Raw genomic sequence first — 23976 nt, 5'->3', positions numbered from 1 at the left:
GCTGGTGGACAGAATTGTCCCCGAGGTTATCGTTCGCCCAGTTAAAGCGATGAAATTCGTTTCTTCGCTTCTATAAAGTGTGTATGTGCGATGTATGATAGTGAGCATGCGTGCGTGAGTGCTTCACGAACTCTACAACGTGTTGAGAGGTCTCAGTCAGAAAAATGTAACAACTTAGCCGGCTATTGAACCACTCTTTAATGGGAGTGGAGATTTAGCCGACTGGTTCTGTCTCAGGCCTCTCAGCTAGGCGACTGATGCCGTATGTTGTGGGGTTCGAATCCGATTGAAAACTATCCGTATTTTATTCCGAAGTAGAACCATTGTTCAGTGTGAACGTATTCTGTAGAGTATTGCAGGTTATGATGAGTATTCTTGCATGAACATTTTCAACTGCTTTCCTGTCGAAGGCTGACACTGGGTAGTCATATAATATTAATTCAGTAGCTGACAGGATATTACCATTGGCTTACATAAAGTTTGTTAATATAACAGCATCATTCCATCATTGTATTACACTAGTACTCTAGTAAAGAAAAGTAAATTGACAAGAAACGCAGTTGTAACTTAACATTGATACAAGTTGACCATGTACTTAACTGGCTCAAAACACAATGAAACACTAAAAATCCATTAGTGTAAATATAATTTGTTTAAATGTATGATTGTTTTTATAAGAATACTACAATCTGTACAATGTGTACAGGTGATTTAAATCGTAAGGGTGCCTGTATTGTTTATGTTAATCATTTGCATGTGAATAGATTCATTTTAAATAGTCTGAAATAAGTTTGATAAATGAATAATGGCCCTGTGATTGGTTGTAGGGTTAATGAAAGTTTGCAATAATGTATACCTAGTCAACCTAGGGATGAGATAAACCTTGAAAGATGCTCGTTTTGAATTAAAATGTATGTTTCCATCTTCCACATTGTGGCCCTAATAAGCATTATGTATTTCATTTCTCTCATAATGTTTTGGGTCAGCTAAGTTCATTTGTCCAAGTCATTTAATTGAGGGAAATGTTTTGTATTTTTTTAGTCAGAGAATCTTTCCATACGCCAATCCTCATATTAATTTGAAATTTGGTAGGCTAGTTCCCAGGGGTCACATAAAGAAAATTTGTTCAAATGATGGTAAAATTTACATACTTGTACTTCTTTGGTCTAATAATCTTATCAGAAACAGCATTTCCAATTGTCTTGAAATTTGGTATACAAATTCCTTGTTATGTAATTGGTCTTAGTGAAATAGTGATCACCTTTCATCATGACTTGTTCACACTGACAAAGTCAGAATAATTTTCTGATATAATACATGTTTATCACAGCAGAGCTGCTCCCATCTTTATTTATTTCTGGCTTTCAGGATAGAGCGTATTATGTGAAGCTAGAATACATCTTACAGACCTACTTTTCAAAGCAAACTCTCTTCTTTCATCAAGTCTTGGCTCTATACAGTCTAGTTTTTAAGCATTTTTAAAACTGAATAGCAACAAGAGTGTTTGGAAAGACTTTTTTCCATGTGTTCACAGTATGGCAGCCACAGAGGATTTACAATATTGGTAACTTTGAAAAACATTGGTTCTCTAATGAAATACTTCATCTTTTTTTTTTATTTACAATCAGGTGAAAGTGTGCATGAGTAAATTGTGCATAATGATAATAAAAAATAATTCTTTATCAAATAGTGGTGTCCTGTTTTCTTTGCTCATTTGAAGTCCTAACGAGAAAGTATATTAAATCCCAGGTATCTTTACAATGAAAGACACATTGCTTTCAGATGTTCTCCATGTTTCCAGGAGAGGGGATGAAACAGAGATAAGGAATCTTTGAATCTGAAGAACTCACACTATTATTTGATTCCTTAATATCTCTGAAAATACTCAGTCCTGATTTAGAGACTGGACAGTTTTTGCGGCCTGGGGTGGATTATTTTCTACTGATGTCCAGAAGTGGATTACCCCCCCCTCCCTATTCCAACTTTCAAAAACAGAGTGACTCCCACTTCAAACTCGTCCCCCACAACAAAAGTGAAACAAAATGTGAAATATAAATTATACATTCAGTCATTCTGTTTTAATGAAATTGTTGGCATATCAGTTGTAAGATGCGATTTTCAAAGGTTAAATTTTAATGCTTGAAGTTTGCATACAATATTTTGAATAAGATGTGAATATATTTCACACTTTCTATGCATAACCAGATCTCAAAAACTATTGTATGTAAACGGATGTCAATAATGAATATCAAATAGAGAACAGCAGTACATCAAAAACCTTGATGGGTGTTTAGACACAGGAAAACATACCAACTTTGTCATTTGCCTTTCTAAAATATGTCACTCTATTGTGAAGTCTTTGTACTTGTTGCTCTCTTGTACTCAATTATCATAGAGGAAACACTAAAGGACCAGTTTTTGTCATGTTTTACATATGAATAGTACATTTCATAATGAAAAGCCGCCTTTCAATTTGCAAACATCCTGATATCTTTGATATACATCTCTCATGTGTAAACGTTATGCTCCCAAAGTGAGCATCAAAATGTAACTAAATGATGAATTTGTGGTTGGTATGATGCTTTGCATAAAAGACTTTCAATTTGTAAACACATTGATATATATGTACTAATATATTAAAGCTACGCGCTTGAAAAATGCAGCTGAATGATGAAATTTGTGGGTTATACCGTGTATTTTAGGCAAGTATGACCCCGCGTTGTAATTCAAAATCACATCAACCCATGGATATTGGCAGGAAAGTGTCTAAATTACAGATTGTGGACTTTTAGAATGGGACCTGAAAATAGGGTCAAAGCAGGTCAAAAGGTGCTCTGAAAGAACGGGGGGATGAAAAATGTAAGCAGCCGTTAAGTATAGGGGAGGGGCCCGGTCTGTGGGGGAGGGGGGTCGGCCAGTACTGAGTAAGTACAGCAGTGCATACGGATATACTCTTTGTATGCCCAAGGCCTCTTCCCTATTTAAGCCAATCATCTTAAAATTCTGCATTTGTCGACTGCACTTGTCCGGTTCCACGATAGAATAATGATGCTGAAGAGTCTATTTCGACTTTGTTGTAGGTTGCCCTTGCTTCACATAGTGCCAAAGAGGGCGCTCTTCATCACTTGCTTAGTGGGTCAGTGCCCCGAATCCCGAATCAATAGGCGCATAGGCATGGCTATAAATCGAAAACGGGTAATTTATTTACATCACTTTACTCGAGAAGACTGTCGTGTAAGTAGGATGTTCTGAACACGATGGCCCATAGTAACTTGGCCAGCCTGCAACTGTTGCATATGCCCGAGAAAAGCCAAGTGGTCAGTCAAACAGTCCGGTACTTAGCCCCCTACTCAGCTTTAAATACAGGCGGAATACGAATAATCACAGAACAAACGCAACATGGGTGATAAATAAACAGTTGCGTAAATGAAATGCACTTTTGGGAATATGTACATCAGTGGGCAACGGGAAATTTCAGTAGTGGGGAGAGGGGAGTGGGGAGCTTAAATTGTTGTGGGGAGTGGGGAGAGGGCAGATCATAGATACTGGAGGGCAGTGGGGAGTATAATTTCAGTGGGAGGGCAAGTTTCCGCGTATGCCAGTGGGAGGGCAGTTACGAACAGCTCAACTTTCCCCTCCAAAATTTAGGTCAAGGTCAAAAATGCCTAAAATCAGTGTATCTACCTTCGAAACATGTTTTGAGATGGTTTTGCGAAATTGATGAAATTTACCCGTTGGCGGCACCTGTGTAAAACTTGTCACACATGTGAAATGATAGGTAAGCCAAATCAGACCATTCCAAAGGCTCTTTTACAGTCAAATTCCTGCATTTCAAGAACCATTTATTAAGATTTATACTATGTTTGGCCCCTACCAAAAACAAGATCAGGAAAGGAGTACATCTTGACAATACTACAGAGAAACAAAAAGGCAAAAACTATGGTGAGCACTTGAGTAAAATTTTCCATCTTATTTGGCCTTCTTAAATGTGTCCAGTCCGATCAAAGCTCTAACTTTATGTCCAGATTTTCAACAAGTCATGGATCAGCTAGCATTAAACAGTATAGGTCCTCCACCTATAACCCACAAAGTCAGGGCGCAGAGTGACCAAACCTTAAAAAGTATGATAAGGACCTATTATTTTGACACTAAGAAGCAGTAGGATGTATAGGAATTCATTTTCTGATCTTTGCTGTTAGAGAGGCAATTCAAGAGTCTCTAACAAGAGTCTCGTATTTGGACATACAGTCCATTGCCAACTTAAGCTCATCAAAAAGAAATTTCTATCAGACAATAATGATTGTCCGAATAATTTGCAATATAGTATCATATTTCGTACAAAACTTAAAAAGGCATGTGAATTAGCCAGGGAAAATCTTGAGTCATCTCAGCAGTCAATGAAAGTAAAATACGACAAAAACACCTCAAAACAAAAGTTCGAAACTGGTCAAAACGGTCTTGTTGTTCTTTGGTTCCTGGCAAACTACTCCATGCTCTTTATTTTGTTCCTTATCTAATCGATAAGAAATTACGTGATTTAAATGACACCGTAACAAGACCTGAAAGGCAAAATCAAAAACAGTTATGCCACATAAATATGCTTAAGCCATATTTAGACAGGAATTATATCCTACTGTAATACGACCTGTCAGTGAAGTCAGTTCAAACAATTATGAATATAGTAATAGTTCAAAGCTGGGATCGGAAAAACTCCAGAAATAAGAAATCCAAGGAAATCTTGAAAATCGATGAGCTTGCTATTACTAGATATGACTTTCAGGTTCTAATATCCTTCAACTTTACTATTCTAACTTGGCCCGAGAAACCTCAAAGAAAGACTTCAGAGTGCCAAAAGGTGTTCAAGAATTTGATGAACTGTTTGTTTTATCTCAGATAGAGGAGCAGTCTTGAAAGTACTCTACAATGGAGGGCAGCCAGTTGTTCTCGAAGAAGTTCAAGTATGTGATGTGAGTTTCTAAAGTTATTTTCTACTGTGCAAATATAACCATCTCTTGTGTTCCAAACAAACAGTTGAAGGTGCAGTTAAGTGTATCTTAGTATCTTTTGAGACTTGCTTGAAGACAGTGATTTCTTTTGTCGTCACAAAAAGAGAGGTCCTAATGGAAAGTACTTCTCTGACCATGTTTTCCCAGTACAGGTACATGGTATTGAGTTGTGTTTGACGATTTAACATCATACAGTGTAATTTACATGCTTGCAATGATGTAATTGATGAAAAGAAAGAAATATTAAGGGAGCCTTCAGTAATTACAGGGGGGGTGGGCCGGGGGAATTTCGCGAACACCTGTACCGTAAAATGTGACCCTCCCCCCAATCCTCCTGTCTAAAATGTGACCCTCCCCCTTGTCCGACATTCTAAAACTTGACCCTCCCCCCCCAACCACTGCGGTATTCTCCCCGGGAATAACTAAAACAGTATCAGCTAATTTACATAACAATTGGTTCAATTGTTATGTTAGGGACAAATTACAGAGGGGAGGGCTGGTGTTTTTGGAGGGACAGTCGCAATTTATCACGCAAGAATTTTTCAAGATATGGTATTTCATACATCTGAGGGAGGGTCACCATATTTTGTGCAACTATAAGAAGGCAAGATGTAGCTGATTTAGTGCTTCATCCAAAAATATCAAATCATAATACATGGGAGTCTATCAGGCAAATTATTGACAATTTACCCCACAAAACATGCTATATCTGTATTTTATATATGTTTGATAATGTATTTAAATGTACTTTGCTTGAATAGGGAAGTAAAATGAACATTTGTGTACAAGAAATTGAATTCTGAATTTCATCTAAAAAGTTGGTTCACTATCCATGGTGTTTATGATGAAATTATGAATAGTTTTTTCCAATACAAAAATAGGTAAATCTTTGCATTTGTGTACTCTTGATTATTGATATTAATTTTCTTGATTAGACTAGAGTGGTTACAAGTCCATGGTTGTGTAAGAAATTTGATTTTGGAATTTCACCAAATGTCATTCAATACACTATGCATTGGGGTCTATGATGAAACTATGAATAATTTTTTTTCAGTACAAAATTAGATAAATCTGTGCATTTATGCATGCTTGATTATTTAGATTATTGTTCTTGATAAGACTAGAGTGGTTACAAGTCCATGGTTGTGCAAGAAATTTGATTTTGGAATTTCACCAAAATGTCCATACACTATGCATTGGGGTCTATGATGAAACTATGAATAATTTTTTTTCAGTACAAAATTAGATAAATCTGTGCATTGATGTATGCTTGATTATTCACATTATTGTTCTTGATAAGATTAGAATGGTTACAAGTCCATGGTTGTGCAAGAAATTTGATTTTGGAATTTCACCAAAATGTCGATTCACTATGCATTGGGGTCAATGATGAAACTATGAATAATTTTTTTTCAGTACAAAATTAGATAAATCTGTGCATTTATGTATGCTTGATTATTCACATTATTGTTCTTGATAAGACTAGAATGATTACAAGTCCATGGTTGTGCAAGAAATTTGATTTTGGAATTTCACCAAAATGTCGATTCACTATGCATTGGGGTCTATGATGAAACTATGAATAATTTTTTTTCAGTACAAAATTAGATAAATCTGTGCATTTATGTATGCTTGATTATTCAAATTATTGTTCTTGATAAGACTGGAATGGTTACAAGTCCATGGTTGTGCAAGAAATTTGATTTTGGAATTTCACCAAAATGTCGATTCACTATGCATTGGGGTCTATGATGAAACTATGAATAATTTTTTTTCAGTACAAAATTAGATAAATCTGTGCATTGATGTATGCTTGATTATTCACATTATTGTTCTTGATAAGACTAGAGTGGTTACAAGTCCATGGTTATGCAAGAAAATTGATTTTGGAATTTCACCAAAATGTCGATTCACTATGCATTGGGGTCAATGATGAAACTATGAATAATTTTTTTTCAGTACAAAATTAGATAAATCTGTGCATTTATGTATGCTTGATTATTCACATTATTGCTCTTGATAAGACTAGAGTGGTTACAAGTCTATGGTTGTGTAAGAAATTTGATTTTGGAATTTCACCAAATATCGATTCACTATGCATGGCAGTCTATAAGTGTGTGCGTATTTTGTTGGTGATTTCCTATTCAGGAAATATCACACGGACAGTCAAAGTTTTGGCCATAATATCAGCTTCTGTCAAAAGTGACCCTCCCCCCGAGATAGGTTTATAAAAAGTGACCCTCCCCCTTGAACTGTTTTCTAAAAAGTGACCCTCCCCCCCCAATTCCCCCGGCCCACTCCCCCCTGTAATTACTGAAGGCTCCCTAACTGACATTACTCTGAAGCAGTTGACATAATTTTAGCATATAGTAAGTTGATTTTAGATTGATTATAGCCAGAGTGTTGATATGTGAAGGTGTAAAGTCTGGAGAATGATGGATATATTGTATTTAACATTTAACATTTTATTAGTACTCAACATACACCATCAGAGAGTGTTGTAAGGTAGAGTACTCGTCTTACAAAGTGGGAAAATTACGTTACTGAACTGCGTCAGTAAATGCAATAAATGCAATGATGAACATACATGAGTAAACAACTTTGCAAAATACCTATTGCCAATGTATTGTAAATTATGATGTTGGTAACAACTTTTCTCTTATAAACATCAGTGAGTTCGTCATCTAATGTCACAACTATTGTATAAATGTGTTCCTTCTATAGGCCGATATAGCTCCGCCGTGTTTATGTAGAGAATAACTATTTTTGACACATGTTGACGAAGAAGGTGGAAATCTTTGATAGCTTATTTCAGCGGCCAGAAAAAAGTAGTGGCTAAAATAACTGCAAAAAAACACGATTGAAGATTTGAATATATCACATTGGATCATCCCTAAGAACATGTCAACCAAAGCTATCTGACGAGTAGTTTTTTGAGAATGAAATTTTCTGACCAAAAATGGCAAAAAATGCCGGAAAAAATAAAAATTGAAGATTTCACCATAATTTCAATAAATCATATATTAAAATAACCCCTTGGAACCTGTATAACAATTATCAAAGCTATCAGACTTGCAGTTTTTGAGAAACAATTTTTTTGACCAAAAATTGCAAAAAAATGCCCTAAAAAGACAAAATTGCAGATTTCATCATAATTTCAATTTATCACATTAAGTTCATCTGTACAAACCTGCATATCAAATTTCAAAGCTATCAGACCAGTAGTTTTGAAGAAATACATTTTTTGGCCAAAAATGGCAAAATTGCCCTAAAAATACAAAATTTGTAGATTTCATCATAATTTCAATATGTCATATTAAGTTTATTTGTAGGAACCTGCATATTAAATTTCAAAGCTATCAGACCAGTAGTTTTGGGAAAAAACATTTTTGACAAAAAATGGCAAATATTGCCCCAAAAATACAAAATTGCAGATTACATCATAATTTCAATAAATATCATTAAGTTTATCTGTAAAGACCTGTATACCAAATTTTAAAGCTATCAGATGAGTAGTTCTGGAAATACACATTTTTTGACCAAAAATGGTAAAAATTGCCCCAAAATTACAGAATTACAGATTTCATCAGAAATTCAATAAATATTACTTAGTTTATCTGTAGAAACCTTTATACCAAATTTCAAAGCTATCAGACCAGTCCTTTTTGAGAAACACATTTTTTGACCGAAAATGACAAAAATTGCCTTAAAAAAAATAAATATGCAAATTTCACCACGATTTGAACAAATATGACTTAAAGGCAGGGGGAGCCTATAAATACCCACTATCTCCCTGGGGATTCATAATCCAATATGAGTGGCACATGGTAACAACGTCAACGAATGCTCCCGAAAATCTGGAGCTTTCAACAACCATGGTGTAAATTAAAGCACTGTTCCAACATATTACGTTTTGTGAATACTTGTGGCATCACCCTGTTGGCGAAATTCTCTCATTTTTTCCATTTTAAGTTGATTTTTTTATGCCAAAACTGCTTCGATGCTGTGTTCGAAGCGTCCAACAAACAATAGATGAAAGCATTCAAACAGCTGCCAATCACGAGGGGACGCACAAAGGTGCAAACGATCAAACATGTGTTGTGTACATCGGATCGATTACGATGTCAACAATGAATAAACGATTCTTACTACTGAACGAAAAGCTTGACCAACGGTTACTGAACACGCGCCTCAATGAATTCAGACACAAACGGACTGCTTCATGGTTTCAAGCAGATTGCCTCTCCCTTTTTGTTCGTTGATATGTGTACCTGTAGGCCTATGAATGGGTGATGTGTGTGTTGACCTGCAGTACGATATTTTACGATAGATCGCTTTTGGAAGTATGTTGTGGCCTAGCCCTGCGTACGATGCTGTGTGTTCCCGGCGTTATACGGCCTCCCACCGGGGCTCTGCTGATTACCATGGACAAAACCGGCTACATGCGGATCCAATTTGGACGGAGCACGAAAAACTACTTTCTAACTGTTTTCGGCCGAAATCAACTCGATTCCGATCTACATGTATGCAGCCTACCCAAACCACTCAACCGCTCACAGACTGCTAAAAAAAATGCTCTCGTGACGTCCAAAACCGTTGTTTGCTCGCGATGCACGGTCATGCGTTCATGCCACGATTACATGTATACAGGTGCCCATGAGCTTCATTATTTCCTGTCGGGTCGGGGCGATGAAACTAAATCGTGATTGATTCATCTCTGTCGGATTTGACCAAAAAGAGACACTTGACATAGATTATAGCATCAAATGTTGACCGTTCAGACTGAAACATGATAAAAGGTCTGAAGATCGCCGTGATCGGTGATGTCGTTCTTCTCAATACGTTTTTCTGAGCTAGTTTTTTACTAAATTGTTCGAGTATTAGCTGACGTTTTTTTGAAAACTTAATCAACTTTTCTTTCCCAACCAGGGCACAACATTACCTTTTTTACTTTCATGGTAACCTAGGATGAATTAAATCGCAGATTAATAGACTCTTATGTTCTTCCTCGATTGTCTGTGACTGATTTTGCTATCCCAATATCGATATTGCGTTCGCACTCGGGTGTCTTGAAACTTACGTCATTCACTGAAATAGTTTTCGGACAAACTCAAGAAATTCGACAACTACTAACGAATAGTCGGTAAAATTTACAGAAACAAGCAATAATAATTATGGTCATTTTACCGTCTTTTTTACCATTTTTGCCGTCTTCAGATAAGCGGACTCGTTTGACGAAACAGTATATAACGATCTGAGTTCCCATAGTTTTACCCTACCGTACGAGTGTAGTATTCGAATGAGTGAGATCATAATCTTACGCTGTTCCGAGTGTTCTGGAGATTTTTTATAATATACAATATTACATAGCTAGCGGTCACTTTCCTGATGCATGGAACACAGGCATTATTGTACCGATATATAAAAAAGGAGACAAAAATGACCCGAGAAATTACAGAGGGATAACATTGCTAAGTACAATAGTAAACTTTTTACTTCAGTTCTAAAACAAAGACTAATTACTCATATTAAAAATGAAAACCTTATAATTAGGGAACAAATTGGCTTTATGCCAGAGTTTAGTACATGTGATCATATATTTTAAAACAATTACTTACAAAGTATCTGAGTAAGGGGAAATATATTTTTGGCTGTTTCATAGACTTTCAGAAAGCCTTTGATTCAATTTGGCATGTGGGGCTTCTACACAAACTAATAAAGTATGGTATCACAGGGAAATTTTATAACATCATTAAGTCAATTTATTTAAATTCGAAGGGTTGCATTAGGGTGAAAGAGGGACTCACTGAACAGTTTCCCATGGAGAGAGGAATAAGGCAAGGTGACGGCTTAAGCCCACTGCTTTTTAACCTATACATTAATGACATAAAAGATTCGCTTAATTGTGTCACCAATGACCCACCAACTTTATTACGGAGTACTTTATCATGTCTACTTTATGCCGATGACTTACTTCTACTATCTGAGACACCTACGGGGCTACAGAATGCTATAAATTCAATAGGGCATTATTGTGAAAAATGGCATTTAGGCATAAACATTCTCAAATCAAAAATCATGGTTTTCAACAAATCGGGGAAAATTTTCAACAAATTTAAATTTACTATATATGGTAATGAGTTGGAAAATGTGTCAACATATACTTACCTTGGCATAAAGTTAAATATTACAGGAAAACTAAACAGAGCACAAATTGATTTGAAAAACAGAGCTATGAAGGCATGTTTTAAATTGAGACAGTTACTCTTTGCAGAGTCAAATATTCCAATTAAGGTCCATTTACAAATGTTTGATGCCATGATAAAACCTATTCTGCTATACTGTACAGAAGTATGGACTGCAGACATATGCACAAATGCAAAAACCATACTCACAAACTTAACAAACACAATTGAAAAGTTGCACATTAAATTTTGTAAGCACATACTTAAAGTGAATAATAAAGCATCCAACATAGCATGTTTAATGGAACTGGGTAGATATCCTCTAATTGTTTCAAGCATAACACAAATGGTCAAATATTGGTTAAAAATAAGTAAGAAATCTGATACAACACTGACTCGTGAGGCTTATGATCTGGGTTGTCAACTGGACAATGCACATACAGATAATTGGGTGTCAGGAATTAAACAATCGTTGCTGCTCGTAAATATTGGAGATGCCATGAATGTAAAGATAGAAAATGACAAACAGTTTAAAACTAATTTCAATGTAAAAGTTAAACAGCTATTTGAAAAGTGTGCATTTGAATTGATTCATGATGATACCAGACAAGGGCAACATAAAAATAAACTTCGCACATACAGAGAGTTGAAAAAAGATTTCTCTCTCGAAAGCTACCTTCATGTTATAAAAAACCCAGATCACAGATCAGCCCTGTGCAAGTTACGCATTAGTGCACACATACTACACATAGAAACAGGTAGATATAGAAACCTTGATGTCATAGACAGAGCATGCCCAATTTGCCAAAACAAACAAGTAGAAGATGAGATACATTTTCTTTTTCATTGCAAAGGATACACAGACATTAGACATGTTTTTTTCAGTAAACTAAACATTTGTAAAAACGCATTCAGAGGCACACAAGACCTTGTAAGCATCTTTTCAAGGACAGATAAAGCATCACTATGTGAATTGGGAAAATACATAATACATGTTTTAAACTCAGACAAGACAAAATGAAAATACAAAGTAAACTATTTATGAACCTTTAATATGTTGACCTCATGTATAGATATTTATATTTATATATATATATATTATATATACTCTTTCATTGTTGTTTTTGCAAAACCTTTATTGTACTTTATGATCAAGATCCCAACTGGGATACGATTCAATAAAGGCTTACTTTACTTTACTTTACAATAAATTGACCTTATCAAAATTACTCTGTTTTACATTGCTTGGATATTGATATTTTTTTCCGTACGTTTTGACTGTTGATTTGAAGTCTTTTGATTCTCCATTGGCAGCAGCACATGTACGGTTACAACCGTCATGTGATGACCAAGAATGTGATTGTAAAGTTGTCGGGAAGTTGTTCAGAAGAAAAATCATTTTGTATTTAGAGGCTTCAGTTCGGGATTTTTCAAGATAAACAAATCATTTTACATTTCCTACGTCTTTGAAACGGGGATTACGGTAATGTGATGAATGTGATGAAAATTTTGTGAACGTCTTTGCAATGTGTTCCCACGACGAGTGTGAACTGATTCTTTGTTAGTAAAAATCGTCAGAAATGGTCCAGTGACCGTGATAAAATAAACACAGATGCAAAACCATTGCGAGGAAGATAGTAAGAAATTCACATTGCAATATTTGCTGTCTTATTTCTCAGCAGGAATAATAAGTTTTTACACGTTGTGTATAAGAACAGCAAGCAGGTGTTCGGCGGTCAATTGCTTCTATCATAATGATCTTGATCGCAGCTATTTGGCGAGAAGACAGCGGGCACTTATAATCTCGCAAAATTATTGATATCATGTCTCTGTATTGAAAATTTTCGATCGGAGGCAGCTCAAATCAACAGCCGTGATATATTCGAAATCGTGTTCTCACTGGACACCGAACTACCTGCTATCAACAGTACGTTATGTACCATCGGCGGTAACACATTGGTCGTAATCTTGTCTAATTCTGCCCCGCCTTTTGTACCGTCCAGAAATTTCAAAGCTAGATTTTTTCACCCTGACATATAATACAGCGACCTTGCACACTAATGATCATTCCACTGTTTCTGTTGGGGTTTGTTGGTTTTTTAATTTGCTCCGTGGCCCCGGTAAGATTTTTTCAATACGATACACAGTTTTAAACTTTTTCAAGGTAAATTTAGTATATTCCCAGTTTGTGGGGTAAAGTTTTCTGGAGTGAAAGTTTGAGTTGACGCTGATTGAGTAGACGTCGAGCCCGGCACAGTTGACTGGGACCCGGTCGGTTTGGGGTCGTTTAGTCCAGAAACCTGCAGCAGAGTTCTGTATGATCACCGTTCGGCATTTGGGTGATTTTTTGGTCAAAGTTATGCAGTAACAATGTACGCCACATTCTTTGTGTTGTTTTTGTCACAACCGTCACACGCGTATACGGACGGTTTTCGATTAAAAACGGTAGTAATATCCAGTACTCGTAAATGCGTGCAAAATGTATTCAGTGACAGTTTACGCAGCAGTCGTAAATACGACTAGGATTTACCACCACGTAACAACTGTAAACACCGCATCAACAGTCCATACGAAAATTTTGTGCTGGATCGAGGGAGATAACAATTGCGGTAGAAAAGGTCAGTCCATCATCCGTCAAAGTTGTTGATCGGAAAAATCTTCACTGAGCGCCAACTACATGAGTGGCTGTTATAGTTGTACACGTAGTTCTGTGGGCTTTCCACTGTCCCTAATGTTACGAGCTATGTTCAAAGTGCGTCAAGCTACGAATATTTTCATGTACTGAGTTACAGACATCTGTGAAGTACCGGGTACATTGATTTTGTTCAAAACCACTGCCTGTTTGTTCCTCGTGTTGTTTTTTGTGTCCCCAACGTCGAATGGCTCTATGTGCGTACAAACATAGCAGTCGGGATTAAGATTTCCTGGATAAATAGATTTATTCCGCCTCTGACGCAAAGATACACACTGTTTTACATGTGCCACTCCTAGGCCCTGGGATCGATTTCCATACCTTTAAGTCACCCTGAATAAACTGTATATCGAATTTCAAAGATATCGAACAAGCGATTTCAGAGAAGAAGATTTTTTTACCAAAAAAGGCAAAAAATGCCCCAAAAATACAAATATGCCAATTTCACAACGATTTGAACAAACATAAGTAAGGTCATCCCAAGTGAACTGCATATGAAATTTTAAAGCAATCGGACTTGCGGTTTAAGAGGAGAAGGCAATTGTTGACGGACGACGTACTACAAAGGAAAATCAACCTATTTGATAAGCTCTGTGTCGCTGACAGCGGAGCTCAAAAAATTAGATGCCATTCATCATCTACTTCATTCATGTTACATCTACGGCAAATTCTCTCATGTAAGGGAATTTTAGGAGTTTTGTTCCTACCTAGCTCAATTTCTAAATTGTGGTCACTAACATTAAACTTTGTAAGACAACGCCTCAGGTAAAAGTCAGAAGTATCATGCAAATAAGCATTATAGCAACTTCATATAATAAATATTCATGAGATAGATATGAATTAGTCCAAGACGATATTTCTTTGTCTCACTCGATAACGTTGGATATCTCGAGAAAAGAACACCTGTGTGTACGGTACACTTAAGGTGTAAAGATAAGATTCCCGAGGGGAAGTGGCCAGGTTCGAGCTGACCCTCCCATCGACCTAATGACAAGCTTAGCTGAATATATCATAGCCAAAAAAACATATCCCGCATCCAAATCCTTACATGTTATTGAGCACAATTATAAGGCTTTCAATATCATAATATCAAAATAAGATAATTTAAGTCGGGGAAGTATCAGTCTCATAATTAATGTCTTACAGGCTTTCCTGCATACTATATTGTTTAACACAAATTGTATAACTTAATCTTTCTGGATGCAATTCCTCTAAGACATTTCATCGGATCACAGTGGACCGTAAAATATTGATGTGAACCATTACAAAAAAATCCAAACTTGCCACAAGTTTGTATTCCCTATTTGTTACATACTTGATACAACTTCTGACATCCAAACAAGCAACAATCTTGATGGTCAGTTATTTACAGTTTGATTCAAAAGCTGGGCAACTTAGCACTAAGTATGAGTGGAAAGTGTGATGAACATTACACCAAAATTGCACAGAGAATGTAAAAGTCATTTTGCTTTTGTTTGTATAGAGTATGTACCTCACATGTTCAATTAAAGTGTTTATCAAAGTTTTAACATACATGCACTACTATGTAGCAAGTTTTGATCTGTCGTCTGGGAGTTACCTTCAATGCAACATGTTGCTATAAAGAAACGTAGATCAACTCATCAGCTCCTTTCATATCCTGCTTTCAACAATCATTTCCTTTTCTTCTGTGGCTGATGTTTTTTATTGTTAGGATGTCTTGAACCCTGAACCAGTGACAGCTGTGGCAAAGTCAGACGAATTCCTGTACATTGGCTTCAATGACAAAGTAGTTCAAGTACCCATGTATCAGTGTCACAGGTTCATTGACTGCAATCAGTGTAATGGTGCTGGAGATCCACACTGTGGGTGGGATGAGAGTAGTGGGCAGTGTTTGCCTGGCATCAGGTAAGAATGTTTTTCATCAGAATCTCACTCATAAATGAAGTATCTAAAAATTAAATGCATTTAGGATGTCGGAGGCTCCGTCATGATTTTACAACACAACTTGCTTATGATTGTACCGAAGTGGGTTTTTATTTGTATGTGTCAAAAGTGCGTATGTTACCATAAAGTATCGGTAATCTGAAGTGAGTTGGACAGTTTTTTCAACAGAAAATATTAAATTTCCTTTGATGAACATAGTTCATCGCGAAATCACTTCTTATTTGTGGGATAGTTAATTTTCTTCCAATATGATATGTGATGAAATGTGGCATCTTGGCTGCTCATTGATATAGATCTTGAATGTGAAGATAAAATGAGGCAATAACTAAGACGCCAAATCATCAGAATTGTTTTCAAAATTATTCCAACCACCAAACAAGAATTTCAAACAAAAGATGCACAATGTTAATTTCATCTTATCTTATCTCCTTTTCATTCTATTCCCATCTTGCTTTTTTGTTGGGGCACCAAAGTATTTCATTAAGGTTATTTACAATAAGAATTCATGGCCAGTAGTCAAGAACTGTGCACGTTTTGTATAATTACATTTATTTGCACAAAATACATTATTTATATATGTTACCATAAAGTATCGGTAATCTGAAGTGAGTTGGACAGTTTTTTCAATAGAAAATATGAAATTTCCTTTGATGTACATACTTCATCGCGAAATCACTTCTTATTTGTGGGATAATTAATTTTCCTCCAATATGATGAAATGTGATGAAATGTGGCATCTTGGCTGCTCATTGATATAGATCCTAACTATCAGGACTTCATCGTGAGGGTAGGTTGGACATCATCGAGAGTTTGGGCTGGTCTTGCACAAAATATATTCTTTAAATCGAATACATTGATACATTGAGTACATTTTTTTACAGTTTAATACACACACACACACACACACACATACACACACACACACACACACATATATATATATATATATATATATATATATATATATATATATTATATAGCTTGATTTTTATTACATGAAAGGTCTACACTAAGAACATTTTTACATTTAATACATTTAATACATTGATTAATATTTTGACCGGGGCTTCGTCAGAAGGGCAGGTCGGACATCATCGAGAGTTTGGGCCGATCTAGCACAAACATTTATTTCATGAAAGGTCTTCACAAATTCCATTATATGATCGTGCCTAAGTCTAGATGGGCTGCATGGAATACTTTCTTTACATTTGATACAATCTTTACATTTTTTATATTAATGACATGAAAGGTCTGCATGAATTATATTCTTTACATTTAATTTTTTATTAAATGTCCCCACAAAATACACCTAACCCTCGAAACAGTGGTTTGTGTAACTGGACCTGCCGAATCTTTGTTGTCAAACATAGATAGATCCGACGGTTTAACCTTTGTTTTGTCTGGCCTTACAAATAAATTGCATGTCTTCGGTTTAGAGTGCCACTTGTTGAATGCAAACCCTCACGAAAATGTCTTTTAGGTCGCCTAAGAGAAAATGTCTTTAAGGATCTAAAGTAATCTTAAAGGAATATTCTTATAAGAACCTTCAGTATTTTGGCCCCTTCCTAAAAGAATCTTTAAGGAATATGAAAAGTATTACTAAAAGATTATTTTTGAATCTTAGGGTATTCTTTAAAGAATACTATTTAAATGGCAAAAAAATTCTTTAAAGAATTCTTATGGCTTTAAAAGTTTTCTGATAAGACAATAAATAGTATCCTGAAAGAATACTTTTGAATTTTTTAAGTATTCTTTAAGGAATACTATTTACAACCCTGAACATTTCTTAAAAGAACACTTAATACATTAATGTACTGTTTCTGTAACATTCAAGGACACAAAAGTCATATTTATACAAAGAAACTTTATTTCTGAAGTAAAAAAAAATAACAAGTTGCAAAGCTGTATGTATCAATTCAAATTGACTCTATAGTTGGAACTGCACAAGCATTCTATGCATTGAAATGAAGAACTACCTTTTAGGATGTTTTTGACTTGCTACCACATGCTATAATTGTTTAAAACTGATATCTTGACTTTTGTTAGGGGTGATCAATTCAGTAGATGCTGCATTATCAAGTATCCAAGCTGATGACACAAAACATTAAATTTTCAGTACCATAATTTTAACAATTCAATAGCCAAACAAGGTCTTAGTCACACCAACATAAAAAGAATTCAGGCTTCATGAGGGTAATATGTGAGCAGACAATTAATAAGATATCCACTTCCTGTTTTGTTATGTAACACGGTCGAAAGCCGGAGGTCACGTGACTGGAGCCAAAGTGACAGGTCACACGTTCATGTCGCTCTGAGAAGAAACACTTTCTGAAGACTTATATCCCAGCTATCGATTTCGAAATTCAACTGAGTAATCATATTTGAGATGGGTCTAGACGTTTGTGCGAGGAGAATACGGATAGGTTGTTTCATTCAGCCAAAAACTGGAGAAATGTGTCCATCGAGTTCTACTGCCCGACAACAACTTGGACCTATGCAAATGAGCTGGTGTACCACCTCATAGCATGCTGTTTGGTATGTACGTTCACTGTTGTTGGTGCGAGTTTATTGACACAGTCATCAAATCTCTACTTTCTGTGGTTAGAAGATCCTGGAAGACTGATGCTAACAAACCGAAACAACTGCCATGTGATTTTGCCGTTTGAAACTTGTTTTGAGTCATGTAGCTCCAAAAGTCCAACATCAAAATGGTCCTGCTTCCAGGTGCAGAGCGTGTCGTCACATTTTTGTACAATTGCTGACAATTCACACGTCGATCGGCCGTTTGTCGTACGATTGCTGCAACTAGCCGGTGACATCGAGCTAAATCCAGGGCCACAAAAGGACATTGTTCAAGCTATGGAATCATTGAAGGAGGAAATACTCAAAGAAATGAGAAATACGGGAAGAGAGCTGAGACAAGAAATGCAGGACTTAAAAAATACACAAGCAGAACTGAAAACGAATTCACTGATGTTAAAAGAAATGTCCAATCAATGCGGTCAGAAATAAATGAACTGAAAGAAGAAAATCGTGTTACTGGATATGTTCTTGTCAGTGTGTCAGCCGCTACTGATTCTTTTCCAGGTACTTATACTGATTTTGCATTGAATCGCATCAACTTTAGTAGTAAGCGTTGATATCTTAGTATCTTAGTGGTGCTTTGTCGATGTCTTGGCTTTTGATCAGGGGTACGAGTGGTTTGTGGTCAGTCTGTAGTATGAATTACTCTAGACCATTGATGTATTGGAAGAATTTCTGACAGGCCCAATCACCTGCTAATTAACACTCCTTTTTGATTTGTGCGTAGCTGCTCTGCTTTCGTTAGTGTACATGAAGCATATGCGACAGGCCTTTTGACACCATCATGTTGTTGCAGCAAGACTGCACCTAGTTCGTATAAACTGCTGACATCTGCACTCACTATTGGTGGCTTGCCCGGGTCGTTACTAAGAATGCAAGTATTGGATGGCATAGCAGATACCAACTGCTTCAGCTTGCTTCACACTCAAGATCTATGCTACATCCGTCTTCAGTAATTCACTTATTGTCTGTATCACTGTTGACCAATTTGGTAGGAATTTTCCCAGATAGTTTACCATACCGATTAATTGCTTCAGCGTGTGTTTGTTTTTCTACCATTTTGAACTCTTGAAATGCCTTTACTTTCTCTGACCCCATCTGCACGGATTATTCCTCCAAAGAACTTAATACTTGTTTTTTTTTATCCCGCATTTACTCTGGTTTAGTTTCACTCCGGACTCTTCAATGACTTGTATTCAATGACATGCATGGTGTTGTATTGTCTCGTCATGTATAATTATATGTCATTCCAAATCACTTCCGCTTTCTCGATGTCACGTAACAAGTCTGTCATCAAACACTGGAATATTTCTTGTGCCGAGGTGATTAAGAATGGCAGTCTTTTAAAACAGAATCGACCAAATGGTGTGATGAATGTAGTAAACCTTGAAATTGCTGGATCTCATGGAATCTGCCCGCGACTTGAAGCATCTTTCGAGAAAACTTTGGACCCTGCTAGTTTTTGGGCTATGTCTTCTAACGTTGGAAGCAGATACCTTTCTCTCTTCAGTCCTTTGGTAAGTGTCCTCAGATCCGCACATATTCTAACTTTTTCCAGTCGGCTTTTGGACCACTGCCATTTGTGCACACCAATCTAGTAGGTTCGGTAACCTCTTCGATGATTCCACACTCTGTCATTCTCTGTAATTCTTTCTTTTCTTTCGGAAGGACTGAAAATGGAATTCGTCTTGTTGTGTTGACACTGTAAGGCTTCTTCGCTCCATCTTTCAGCTGTATTTTAACTGGCTTTCAAGTGATATGCCTGTGTCTCAAAACACGGTTTGGTTTGTTTGTTTTGGACTATCAGGCTTGACGACTTCCTTAGCTCTAATTACTAGGCCCATCTCACAAGTGACTTCTCATCCGAGTAGATTATTAACAAGTCTCTGTTATTACGTAGACCTTGGTATGATATATTTTTTCCCTTGTACTTTATGTCAGCAATGAACCATCCTTTACAGTTCAGCTTACCTTCTGGGCTGATAATATTAGTATCTGGGGGTTTCAAGATAGCACACTTTGGAACATGTTTGTGTGCTTTCTTGGAGATAAAGGTGATGTCAGGTCTGGTATCAATCTTGAAGTTAATTACTTTCCGTTGATCTTCAAATTTACTTGCCAGAAACCCTGTCTTTTTCCCACGATAGAAACTTTTCTGAGGAAAAGTGATTATTTACTTACCAAACTTCATCACTACTTTATGTGGTAGTGACCTCTAGGACACATTTACTTTTGCAGACAGTTGCAAAGTGTCCAGTTTTGTTGCATTTATACACTGCTTTCCTTTGGCTGAGCAGTCTCCCTTCTCATGTTTACAACCACACCTAGTGCAGGTACCTCTGGAATTTTAATGTTGTTTACTTAGTGGGTGTTTTAACCAGACCAAAATTTGCCTTTGCCTTTCTGTGCAACTTCATCTAAAGCCTGGACCTTTCCTTGTGCTGCTACTTGGTGGGTCACTGTTTCAGAAAACATATTACTAGGCATGCCTGCAGCCTTTTCTATGTTTATGTGGGGTTTAAAATGTAGTTTCCTTGACAGCAATTCTTCATACTGAATACTAAAGATTAACTGATCTCTGATGTGTCCATCCCTGTCACCATACTCACATTTGTTGACTATATGGTAAAGTTCTCCCACGTATGCCTCCACTGTTTCCCCTGCCTTTTGTACGCGACGGCAGAAACGTACCATTTCATTGACGACATTCTTTCTGGGAACAAAGTCACAGTGCTCATCACCCCATTAGGAGACAACTGCATCTAAAAAAATTTGCATTTTTTTGCTTTTTTCTGCACTGATAATATGCAATCTAAATTAGTTATATCAGATATATTCAGACATTACATGACACTGAGACAACAACTTCATATACCAATTGCTTGGCCGGTACTACTTTATGCTCAGTAGCAGCCTAAACTCTTTTCTTCTTTTTAGCCTCTCCGCTTAACTTAGGGAATGATTGTAGTGGTAAATTGTTCTTAAGTTGAGTAATTTGAACTAAATTATGGCTTGTAGTGTATTTATAGGCCTTAGATTAGGGCACAAATTTCAAACAAGTTCTAGGCGAATGATTATGGGTTAACTGTATAAGGCACGGAGCTCTTCCCTACACACTCGCTTGATCACTATCTCTAATCACATATTGCAAACAGCTTACGAGATGGCAAATAACTTTAATTAGGAAGTAAAAACCCGAGGAAAGCGTATCATTCTCGGGTATTTGGGCACTGTTTTTTAGATGGGAGTGTCCTGATATCGCAAATCTCTTCAAGACTTTCTATCTAATAGTGACTTGCATCTGCTTTTGCATAGAATTTGCATTATGTGAAGATTTTCTCTGCCTCTTGCCCCTATGGATAGCAGGGCTCGCAAAATGCGACAGAAAGTGCCGAGTGGCTAATAAAATGTCTACTTGGTTCACCACGCTAACAATGTTGTGAACTGGCCTCAAACTTAAAGACTCCGGTCAAATTCACGGCGAACAAAACGATGCGGTACTATCATATCACATGACAAAATCCATGTGACTACTCTATGCTCTCAGCACCACGTCGGTATACGGTAAAACCTGACAGTGGTTGCGTTCTATGCATTATGCCCAACTTTGCTACGCATTGCCGAACTCAGCAAGACTTTTGCTTAGAACTCTTTGAACTCAATTTAGTACCATATAATGACTAAAATAATGACATTATCTAGTCTAAAAATAGAAAGTTCCAGTAATTTATGCAAACTTTCTGAGAAGGGGTCAGTGGTTTAAATGAATATTTAATCAGGTCTGCGTCCCCTCTGCTGTTAACTCAATGAGAGACCTTATGGAAGCTTGTCAGTGACTCGGACACAGAAGACAATTATATCATGTACAGCTATTGCTCTCTGAGTAATAGAAATGGTAGATTTACCACTTTTTGAGAATGTTTTATGGAAAAAAATGAAGGGATTTGCTAACTAAGTTGATTGCGATCATGGAGGTAGGATATGTTGTGATTGAACATAACGTTGGACTATGGCCGCATTTTGTGATGATGAAAGCTCAAGATGGAGCCTGTAGTTGAGGTTCTCTTAGCCAACAATGTTCATGATGAAGAAATTTGTAATATTTTAGTTAAACTGAAGTGTATTTTGTTGAATTGTAAATGACTTACAATCGATAAGCTAATGTAAGCTGTTGATATCGTGGCCTTCCTCCAGCCTATAGCGAGACCGCCAAGACTGTCGACCCAGTTTGTTTACAAATTTACATGTTGGTACTGTTGACCTCTTGACACATCAGAATCCTATGTCCGATCATGGAGGTAGAAAGAACTCCATGGTCAGACCACAGGGCCCCATAAGTGGCTATTTAAGTCAATATTGAAGCGTTTTTCTTTCTTTTTCAATGTTACAAATAAACCAGCTGAAGAGCACAACACTTGTGTAGCTGTCTTTTGTGTAGCTTGTATTGGCATGTATAGTGCGTCCTCGTAAATGTGACCTTTAGTTCCGTGACCTCTAGCCATGCCTAATTCCTGCCCTCGCTATGCTTACTCTACTAATTTATATTAGTACAGTAAACACAGCGACGTCTGTACGCATGGCCAGTAGGCATGGCCAGAGGAATTGGCTAGAGGTCACAGAACTAAAGGTCGTATTTACATATGATCACATTCCTCATTGAGGGCGCACTATACATGCCAATACAAGCTACACAAAAGCCAGCTACACAAGTGTTGTGCTCTTCAGCTGGTTTATTTGTAACATTGAAAAAGAAAGAAAAACGCTGTAATATTGACTTAAATAGCCACTTATGGGGCCCTGTGGTCAGACAGGTGACTGGAAACCGTAAGTTGTGATTTCGAACCCCATTGAAAACACTTTATTTTCTAACTGAAATAAATAGGGCATTAAACTTGTCTCTCAATACTGTGCTTTCTTTCTATTTAAAAGATCGTGGCGGTCTCGCTACAGGCTGGAGGAAGGCCACGATATCAACAGTTTACATTAGCTTATCGATAGTAAGTCACTTGAAATTCAACAAAATAGGCTTCAGTTTAACTAAAATCTTACAAATTTCTTCATCAAGTAGACCAAGTAGACATTTTATTCGTCAATCGGCACTTTCTGTCGCATTTTGCGAATGTGGCGAGCACTAGTGCGAGCCCTGGAATAACATTGGATTATGCAACAGTTGGTCACGTCAAACTTATTCCAAGCATCGCTCAGTAGCAATGTACACTGTGCAGGGACAGTTTTCGCCATTTAGAACTTTTGCAAACCCGTCTAGACCTGTCCCCAAGCTTATAATGTAATTTGTGCAGACCTTTCATGTAATCAATGTAAAACATGTAAAATTGTATTAAATGTACAGAATGCATTTCGTGGAAGCTCATCTAGCTCTAGCTTCGATCTTATGATGAAATTCATGCAGACTTTTCTTGTAGTAAATGTAAAATGTATTGCATGTAAAGAATGTATTTCGTGCAAGCCCTTCTAGACCTAGCCTGGACCTGAGAATGTATTCAGTGCAGACCTTATGTGAAATGAATGTAAAAAATGATCAAATGAAAAGAATGTATTTCGTGCAAGCCCATCTAGACCTGGC

The 23976-nt window shown here is 36.8% G+C and overlaps 1 protein-coding gene across 3 annotated transcripts in view; it reads left to right on the top strand.

Annotated features, from left to right (window-relative positions):
* The window catches only part of LOC139121059 (semaphorin-2A-like), a 291580-nt gene that overhangs the window by 254052 nt on the left and 13552 nt on the right, over positions 1-23976 (top strand). For 2 of the 3 annotated variants that reach the window (XM_070685673.1, XM_070685674.1), the window contains 2 exons: positions 4894-4967; positions 15577-15770. In XM_070685673.1, the coding sequence (XP_070541774.1) occupies positions 4894-4967; positions 15577-15770 (268 nt within the window). The remainder of the gene's footprint in view (positions 1-4893; positions 4968-15576; positions 15771-23976) is intronic. The other variant, XM_070685675.1, reaches the window with a different exon arrangement.

This window comes from Ptychodera flava, chromosome 21 (assembly GCF_041260155.1).
Source record: "Ptychodera flava strain L36383 chromosome 21, AS_Pfla_20210202, whole genome shotgun sequence".
In the NCBI taxonomy this organism is placed as follows: domain Eukaryota; kingdom Metazoa; phylum Hemichordata; class Enteropneusta; family Ptychoderidae; genus Ptychodera; species Ptychodera flava.
Note: the sequence above shows the minus strand (reverse complement) of the source record. Positions and strands in the feature narration are given on the sequence as shown.